Consider the following 9,739-nt stretch of genomic DNA (forward strand, 5'->3'; position numbering starts at 1 on the left):
AGTCACTCAACTCTCCGCCTGTTATAATATTGTAAAAACCAAAAGTTTTCATTATAACAACGATTGAAATTTTACTTTAAGTAATTTTATTAATTTTCCAAGCAATATCTCAGCGGGTGATGGTAAACGTGACAGTTGTAGGTTAGTTTTCAATTCGGGGGAGTGATTACATTTTATTTATGTTGAGTTCTGCCACTCAAAATAAGAACAAAAAGTGGAGAAGAGGGTAGGCAGAGGGAATTTAATATTAAGATAATATTATTTAGAAAAAATAAGATACAATATACATATACTTATCATAAATTTAAAATTTAAATAAATTAATTAAAAGATTTTGTTTCAAAATTTAGTTCTATAGCTTTATTTGGGGTTGTTTCATATAAAAAAAATTGTGTCAACCGTTTATTTTATTATAGGTATGACATGTTGTCGTTTGCAACCGATGGCATAAAGTTTAACGAGTAATATGGAAAATTAGTAGGGTGACTTGTCCCTAGGGTAGGGTAGTAACTGTATGTCAGATGTATTTAGGTTTATTACTGTAGCTTTTAAATAAAGGATTTTTTATATTTGCTAATATGATGTAGGGATAAGGAACAGAAATAAAAGTTTTTTAATAAAGCAATACATTTACATTCCATGTAATCCACTGTACCTGACATTAAAATAGTGACCTAGGTGAAGCCGCAGTGAAATCCTAGTGATACAACTCTATTACCAAGGCTACTGATATTTTTCACTAAACATTTCATTACACTTAGAAGTAAAAAATAACAATCTATATTTTTAATATAAATTTGTTGAAGGTAGATATCAAAAGTAATTCAACATTTAAAATATTTACGTTAACAAATATAATAGGTAATTGTAAATTTAAAATACCTCTTAGGTTTCCACCGCTTCATCAGCACTCCAAACATTTTGATTACGAAATCAGTATCCAATATCAAGTAAATACCATTTCAAAACTACACCCACTCAGCACTTAGGTGTTATGTTAACTTTCAAATCACAATAAATTATAGCACTAGACTTAACACTAGATAGGTCATCCCCAAATCTAATGACCTAGACACTGTCACTTCTATATTAAATAAGAAATATTAAAAATAACACTTTTAGTAAATAATATTTTTAAGTATACAATTAGAATTATTAATAAATGTAAATAAATCGATCGAAAGATCGATTGTTGTTGATTAAACAGGTGTACGACACGTCCTCTCTACGAAAGAGTCGCGATAATACTGAATTTGAATGTTTGCAAACAGCTGAGTCTTTAGACAAGTTGGTCGACAAGTCAAGCTTAGTTTGTCATAATATATTATACATTATACAATAATAAATATATATATGTATTTATTATTGTAAATCCACTTATACATAAATGTTTCATTCATTAGTTGTTTTTTAATATTTTGTTATTTTTTCTCTTATTTACTATAAAATAAAATAACTTTTATATATATCTATTTGGTTCGTATTTAACTTAACTCTTAATTACAATTTAATTTTTAATTAAACCTTTAATAATAATAAAGGAAATTGCTCAAAAGTTAGCTTTGAAAATGTAATCCGAAGTCATCTGTTCGTTCATGAATACAATGTTATCGTCATTGATTCGTGTGAACGCCATCTAACGGTGACCTTTAGAACTAAATAAGGCCAAGGACAATTATTAAACATAATAATTATTATATTATTTGAAGATGAAATAGTAGATTGACATTGTTCATTTAAATTTAAAATATATATTTTTAAACTTGACATAAAACAATCTGATAAATATAAAGACGGATTTAACTATGTATATTTTTTTTTATTCTTGCAACTCACATAGAGTGGGATGAAAGAACTCATTGTAAAGACACACCTTAATCACCTTTATGCATGCACACTGTAATAAAATAGTAGAGCAGAGCAATGTATATAATATTTAAAATTATTTTAGGCCAGTTGTACACGAGGAAAATGAAATATTTAATATTTTATTTGTTCACGATGGTAACAAGGCGAAGAACGGCGTTGAGTTTCGCTACTCAGTGAGCGTCGGCGTTGAGTTTCGCTAGTGAAGTTAAAAAAAATCTATTTCCCTACTAAGTGACTGACAGACGCAAAGTCTGAAATGGTAGCGTAGGGTAGCACTAAAAGAAAATTTCTCGCGAGAATTCGTAAAGGAACGAAAAAAAAAACAATATTTTATAGAATTCGAGGAGAAAAATTGCGGGCGGTTGCTAGTTAATTATATAATAAGTGTTACATAAATGTATGTAAAATATACGCGTCCTTTAATCTTAAAAATAAAATTAACATCATATTAATTTGCAGTTTTAGTCAACTTTCTAATTTTAAGGTCTTTTTTGCAATAACATAAAAAAGTTGTTAAAAAGTAAAACAAAATATTATATTCAATATAAAAGTTTCAATCTATCTATATAAAATGGTTACTTAAAAAAGAAATGATATATTTTCTTTACTTTACTGTATTTGAATTTTAAATAGTATTTATTTTTTACAGTTAACGACCTCAAGAACAAACTAAATTCCTTAATGCATCTGCGTCAACATGTATTGTACATACATACACTCTGTTTTGGACCATTTAGTGTGGGTAGAGCAATATAGAGTACAAACTTTATATATACAGATATGATAACCTTAATAAAAGTGGTGTAACTAAAGAATTATATTTATTTAATTTCTATTCTTATGTAAATGCCACGTTCCTGGCTATCGGTGTACCTAAAGATATTTTTAGTGGAAGCCTGGCTTTAGCTTTGCACAGGTATGATTGTGTAAAGGTCTATTTTATATTTTTCAGGGTAAATTTTTTTGTGAGTAACATTTTTGGGGTGGGTAAACTACCCCTCCAACCCCGTCTATTCCTGCGCTCATCGTCGTGGCTTTGATTTCACTCGGAGTAATGAAATATCTCCATTTCCTCGCTCTGGTAAGAAAATATTAAGTAGCGTTGAGTTGCGTCATTCAACACGCAATATGTTAAAAAAATTCTGCTACAAATATGGGGGAAGTTAAAAAAGTATACTTAGTGAAGTTAGTCGTGGAGCAAAGGTACAAGCGTACGTGTGTAAAAGCGATAGGTTCTGGGTTCAATTCTCAATCGAGGAAATGAAATATTTATTAAAATTTATATTTTCATGTCTTCGCTCTAGTGCCGAGGCAAAGCGCGGCGTTGAGTTGCGCCACTCAACACGCAGTGCCTTTAGAATTCGGCTGAAAATGGAGAACGGGGTGCCTTAAAACTAGGTTCCCTCTGATGTGTGCGGTATACACATAATACATTAGATTTGTTTCATAACAAAATTAAATAACTGTTCTTTTTTTTTAATTTAAAGATATACCATATTTGGATTGAAAGTGTGAATTATAGCATTTGTTCAAATAATAGTTTAAAGAGCTATTTTCTACCTTTGCTCTGGCCTACGCGTGAAATGTTGAACTCAACTATTTCAAAATTCTAAAGGAATGGAAACAAATATTATATCTTAGGTTGATTTCAAATAAAGCCTGGTTGGATTAATTTCCGCACATATTGTGTGGTAATACTATTAAGGAATTTCTTTTAATTTTACTTTCCCTACGTTTCGCCCAATTGTTTGGTTATTGCGTGTTATCGAACCCCCAACCGTCGGGTCGCATCGTACCAAAAATTCGTTTGTAATTTTTATAATGTAATATTTTTTTCTCTCATTAATGAAATTGTATTAACTGAAATTATATTGACATTCTTTTTTATTCTTCATCTCAGTAACCATCTATACGTTTAAATAGGTATAATTTTATTTCATCAAGTTTATTTTGAATTAAAATATAGGTAATATATAAATGGTTATATCTGTAATTTGTTTTTAAGTGTAACAAGCATCGGTGGTTCAGTGGTAGAATGCTCGCCTGCCACGCGGGCGGCCCGGGTTCGATTCCCGGCCGATGCATGGATTTTTTATTTTAGATAAAATTTTAATTGCATTTTAATGTAAATTTTCTATGATTTTAGTTTATTTTGTTAGAATTTCTATCTAATTACATTGTTCGAATGGAAGCAATCGATAGTTGTGAATTATATTGCTTTCTGATATGAATAGTATTATTTAACATAACAAACTGAGTAAAAAGTGGAGAACGGAATGATTTAATACTCTGATGTCCGTGTACTCACCTTAATACAAAAAAAACGTTAAAAAATAATGTATAAACTGCTGTACTGAGTATAAAAAATATTTTAGAAAACTTATGTTATGAGGCCAGTCGTGGCGCAGTGGCAAAAGAAATATGTATTTAATATTTTAATTCTCTCGCTCTGGCAAAGAGGTAAAACGGGGTATTAGTATTGCTTCTCAACATGCCTCTAATGCCTCCAGAATTCGAGGCTTATAAAAATATATGAACATAGAGGGACTCTTAGAATGCGTCCAAATTTTAAAAGACACGGGTTTGAGTCCTGTTAAAATTTATACAGCACAGCTTAAACCTTAAATAATTGTTAAAAACTGTTGTACTATTAATATTATGTTAGTCACATATTCCAATGTAAGCAACCCTCCCCAAACAAATATTTGACAAGGGTAGAACATTAACCCTGACCTTGAAAGGGTTGATCGAGTTAGGAGGGGATCTCATTTAATAAAACCGGTCAAGCGCGACGTTATAGTATCGGTTTCACCATTAAAGAAATTTAGGAAAGGCTAATTTAAGTCGACAGTTATTTGGAATAAGTTTTTTTGGAAAAGTATCTTTTATTTTAATATAATATGAGATCGACGGTCGTCGCTTCGGTTCTCAATATGGAAAGTGAAGAGTTGATTTACCACTCAACTCGCAATGCCTCGAGAATTCGGCAGAGAGTGGAATTGTCTTAATGGCTACGAAGAATCTTATGACACTAGATCCTAAGGCCAACACTGCTAGAGGCTACAAAAAAAAAGAAATATCTCTAGTAACTGTTCCCGACTTTTCAGCCAATTTTCGAGATAATCGTGTTCAGTAGCGAAACTCAACGCCGTGCCGTGTCCTCTTACCCCCGAGTGTAAATCGAACCCACAAATGTCGTTTTGGCGCTCTGACGGCCACTATATATAAAATGTATCTAACGAAAAAGAAATACGGCCACAGTTCATTCTTGATTATAATGTAGCCTTAGGCTTTTCAGGGAAGGGCACAAGGGAAATCTTTTGCTTCGTATCTTTATTCTTAAAGCATCTCTTGTATATTTCTTGTGCTTGATCGTTAAACAGAATCTTCAAAAAAAATGACCAAGTGCGAGTCTGAGTCGCCCATCGAGGGCTATGTACCTATTTCATGATTATAGAGAAAGGGGATTTTGGGGGACGTAAAATGGACCCCCTCCCCCCTTTTATTTCCCTTTCCAGAGAAATTTCGGGGTATCCACTACACTCTCCTACACTATAGTGCTCCTATACACTTGTCAAGAAATCTACATGCGGCTGTGCGTTGTCAGTCAGTTAATTGGTCAGTAACGGAAGCGTTTTTAATCATTATCTTATTATGTAAATTTTATAACAAAATATTGATAACCTATGTAAAATAAATGTAAGCTAGTGAGCTTATATTTACCTAGTTTTGTCACTATCCGATATGGTCTAGTGGCTAGGATACCTGGCTCTCACCCAGGAGGCTCGGGTTCGATTCCCGGTATCGGAAATCAAAATCCTCAAATAATTTGTTTTTATTGATATATGATTTATATATTTATAGTGAGATTTTTTAAATTATTAACATTTTAAACATAATTTTTTATACATTTTTTTTAAGCTTCTAGTTTATGGTACTTTTTTTTTCATAAAACTCCACAAAACAAAGCAAAAAGAACATAGTGTCAAAATAATCTGCGCAGAAAATTTTCTACTGAGTTCAAGACATTGCAGACTAAAGGACACCCATACACTCCCTAGGCGCTAAATATGAACTTTCCAAGTAGGTACAGTAGTTTCAACTGGCATTTTCTAAAAAGAAGGGGCCTTATAATATTTCATGAAAATATATAGAAGTGAAAAGCAATGGTAGGCAGACGGAACCTAAAGCTAAGACATTCCCCACTTTCCGTCAAATTTTCGAGACATTGTGTGATAAGGGATTTGGGGAAGGGCGTTTTCTTTTTGCGCATTGAGTAGTGGAACTTAACGCCGCACCTTCTCTACCAGAACGGAAATATATAAATTCAAATAATTTAAAAGTAATTTCCGTCAATTAGACACGACTGATTGATAAATAATCATGTAGGTAATAATAAATTAATAAAGTAAATAAACTTTAATAGATAATAATAGCTGTAATTATACTAAAAATTTAACTAACTTAGTTTACGGTCGGCTACTATTACATTCAAAGTAATGTGTAGAAATTGTAAATTATATATTCAATAAGGAAACATAACTGTTGCAACAACCCGCAAATGTCGTGGCAAAGGTTTAGTTACAGAGTTACAGCGCTCGCTGTTGCGACATACATACATACATACAAACTTATATTGGTGTTTAATCTATGTTTCTTTTTATTTTCAGGCATATCTCAAGGTAGGCTTTGTAGGTAAAGAAGAAAGAATTAAGTCATTCTGACAAGTATGTCAATATATATATATATTTTTTCATTTTGACAATTTGGCGTCTGGTTGACTATGAGGTGGTTTTTTATCATTTTCATGTCTTTAGCTACTTTCCCAAGCTTAACACATCGGTTGACGTAAGAATTCTTTGGTGCCTAAATACACACAATAATTATAATTTTCATATTACACACGGAAAGTACCAGCTTTCATATAAAAAAGAATCATCAAAACTCGTTCACCCAGTCAAAAGAACCCACAATCGTCGGTTTACAATCAAACAAACGCTGTACCACTACACAACTACGGCCAGAAAAAAAAATTGCCTAAGTATATCATAAGTATATAAACAACTAGTGGACTCGAACGCGGCTACGCCCGCTTGAACTATAAGAATATTTATTAAATATATTTGTGAAATTATTTACAGTTTTCAATAGAGAGATGATGCGTTAAGCAAGCTCATTTTGGGTGACGTTTTCTAACAACAAACTTTGCAAATGGTTGCTTGGCAACGACGGTTGTTATTAACATGGCGGAATAAATTGTAGGTATGTCAAATTAATAAATATTTTAATATATTGGTAGGTATATATCGAAAATATTACAAATGAGAAAAAAAATGTATCCTATGTTCATCCCGGCACGCTCAAGTATCTCTATATGAGTATTTTATCACAATTAAATTAGCGGTTTGGCCCTGATTGCGTAAAAGACAGACAGACAGACAGACAGAGTTACTTTCGAATTTATAATATAGGTATGGATAAAAGCAATATATACAAGAATATGTTAAGTTAGTTCCAACTCTGGACCACATATCCGCTAGACCGACGTGGCCGGTGCATGCGCGTCACGCTTTCGCCTCTGCAACTTACTGCCGTTTTTTATAAAGAATAATTACAGCTAAAGTAGACGTGGAATTTGTTGTTTTTTATCTTCACATGCTTTCCGGAATATGTAGAAAGAGTCTACTAATGGTTTTCAGTTTAAATTCTGTTTAGTTTCTTAGCTTTCTGTTACGGAAGGCCTAGAACTAGCAATTGCTGAGACCTCAGACTTAGTGTTTGGTAATTAAGATATTTTAGTTTTATAATAAAATGGCTATTTCTATCGAAATATGTTTAAATTACAAAGAATGTGGATTTGTTTTTATTTATTTAATATCAGTGAAGCCGTCGTGATGCAAGAACAGCGTCTGACATGGAGAAGCGATGGTTTAGGGTTTGATTCTCACTTGGGGACCTGATTATATATATATTTTTTTATTTTGACGCCGATTTTCGTAAGTCAAAATGCAATGTTTCGAAAATTTTGCGGTGCGTGGAGAGCGGAGTGTCTTAACGTTATATTCCCTCTGTGTATGCAGGAAAAAGCGTGAAGCTTCTATTTCTCTTTGTTTTCTCTTCTTATTTAGGTTAGACCAATTTAGTCATTGAGTTTCAGCACATATAAATTATAATGGAGCTAAAGAAAATTATTTGATTATTAAATTCTCAATACGAAATACAGTACATATTATGTGAAAAGTACAAAAATATATAGTATTTTGTTTTTTTTTATTTTAATTTTCTTTTTATATCTTATAAGTCTTGCGGCAGCACGACCTGTTTCGCAGTTCCTCGCTTTATGGTTGCTTTGACTGTGCGCTGTGTTGTTTTAGGCGTCTCTGTCATAGAAGTAGTTACTAATTCTGTTGTTTCTGTCGTTTTCGTTGTAGGTTCGGCTGTTGTTGTCGCCACCATAGTTGTAGCTTCTGTTGTGCTTTCAAAGGCAAGCGTTTTGCTGTCTGTAGCTTTAAGCAGTTTTCCAGCGTTAACAGTAGTTCCAATGCGATTAGAGTCTTCCTTGTCTTCCTTGTCTTCATCGTTTTCATTTTTTTCAGTTATAATAGTTTGCTTTAAAAACTTTTCTGATGTCTGCTTGACAGCCACCATATTTTCTGTTACATTTTTCATTTTACTTATTGTAGTTGTTGAATCAGTGGTTATTGAAATGTTTAATTTCTTTAAGTAATCGGATATATTGTTAAGTAAGCTGTTAATAATTTCGTCGAATTTTTTCTTTTTTGTTTTACGCATAAGAGTTCCTGTGATTTGAGAGCAAACTGTTACACAGGTCACCTCATCGTGGAAAACATTTTTTGGTCGTGGACATCCGCCCCATGTTATAGGAATGCAACTTTTTAGAATTGTATTGTATACAAAGACTTTAGAAAGATTGTCGCTGCAACGTTTCACGTGGACGGGCTTGTACAGGCATATATCTAGAAATAAAAAAGAAAATTGATAAATTTGAGAAGATTGGTAGTATGTAGAAGGTGGAGAGTTGTCTAAATCGATGGAAAGTGGCATAAGAAATCATTTATCGTTTCTTATATTAAAAGTTACACGTATAATGTTCTTTTAGTGTCATGCGGTATTCTTTATTAGCAGGGCAAGAGTTGCCATCAGTAAATTGTGTTCAAACAGGCCGTTCCTTACTTTCCGCCGATTATCTAAGTCTTGGCATGTTGAGTGGCGAAACTCAACGACGGTTTTACATTTTATTACTTGAATAAGTAAATAAGAATAATTAATTTCCACGATACGTCCCGTATCGAGCCAGACGTCTTTTATCATTTCTTTCAAGAGGTTTATGAATTACAAAATTGCAATACAATCTCATGACCAACCGTTAACAGCCCCTGTGAGGTGCATAATATCTGCATCATTTACATCAATAAATATACAGATATTTGAACATTCTTCTTCGGTTTCGAACTTGTTCAACGTCGGACACCCTCTCCAAGTCTCTATTTCACATCGAGAACCTGGTTTATAATAGGAGAATACTCTCTGTGGTGGTAAGTTACAATCACTGCGGTTAAAATTTTCAAGACAGTAACTTGGTGGTGCTGAAATATAATTATAAACGTTAATTAAATGTTTAATAATCTTATTTTTAGATTGGCTGCATTATACCAATTTTTAAAATAACGAGCGTTGACGGAGCTAAACACCGCATTCTGTATAACTAAATTGGGAAAGTGATAATTTTACGTTACGCGGTCATAATTACTATTTTTTTTTTCAAAAAAAAAATATTTTTGTGGTGACATGAACTCCTACTTATTACTTTCGTTCGAGAGAAATATTGGTACTGCTGTAGTTGTTTTTA

At 32.5% G+C, this 9,739-nt stretch overlaps 1 protein-coding gene and 2 non-coding genes across 3 annotated transcripts in view; 2 read left to right on the forward strand and 1 right to left on the reverse strand.

Annotated features, from left to right (window-relative positions):
• Positions 1-1,233, reverse strand: part of LOC146527889 (uncharacterized) — a 309,773-nt gene extending 308,540 nt beyond the window's left edge. The window contains exon 1 of the mRNA XM_085204323.1: positions 883-1,233. Within this exon, the coding sequence (XP_085060449.1) occupies positions 883-920 (38 nt within the window). The 5' untranslated portion in view covers positions 921-1,233. The remainder of the gene's footprint in view (positions 1-882) is intronic.
• Positions 1,234-3,882: 2,649 nt separating this feature from the next.
• Positions 3,883-3,953, forward strand: TRNAG-GCC (transfer RNA glycine (anticodon GCC)). The gene has a single exon. It is a non-coding gene; the product is annotated as a tRNA-Gly (tRNA).
• A 1,654-nt stretch (positions 3,954-5,607) lies between these two features.
• TRNAE-CUC (transfer RNA glutamic acid (anticodon CUC)) lies at positions 5,608-5,679 on the forward strand. Its single transcript has one exon. It is a non-coding gene; the product is annotated as a tRNA-Glu (tRNA).
• Positions 5,680-9,739: the final 4,060 nt, after the last annotated feature.

The sequence above is a fragment of the Heliconius melpomene genome, chromosome 20 (assembly GCF_056956725.1).
Source record: "Heliconius melpomene rosina isolate 202511_hmr_F chromosome 20, ASM5695672v1, whole genome shotgun sequence".
NCBI classification, from domain to species: Eukaryota; Metazoa; Arthropoda; class Insecta; order Lepidoptera; family Nymphalidae; genus Heliconius; species Heliconius melpomene.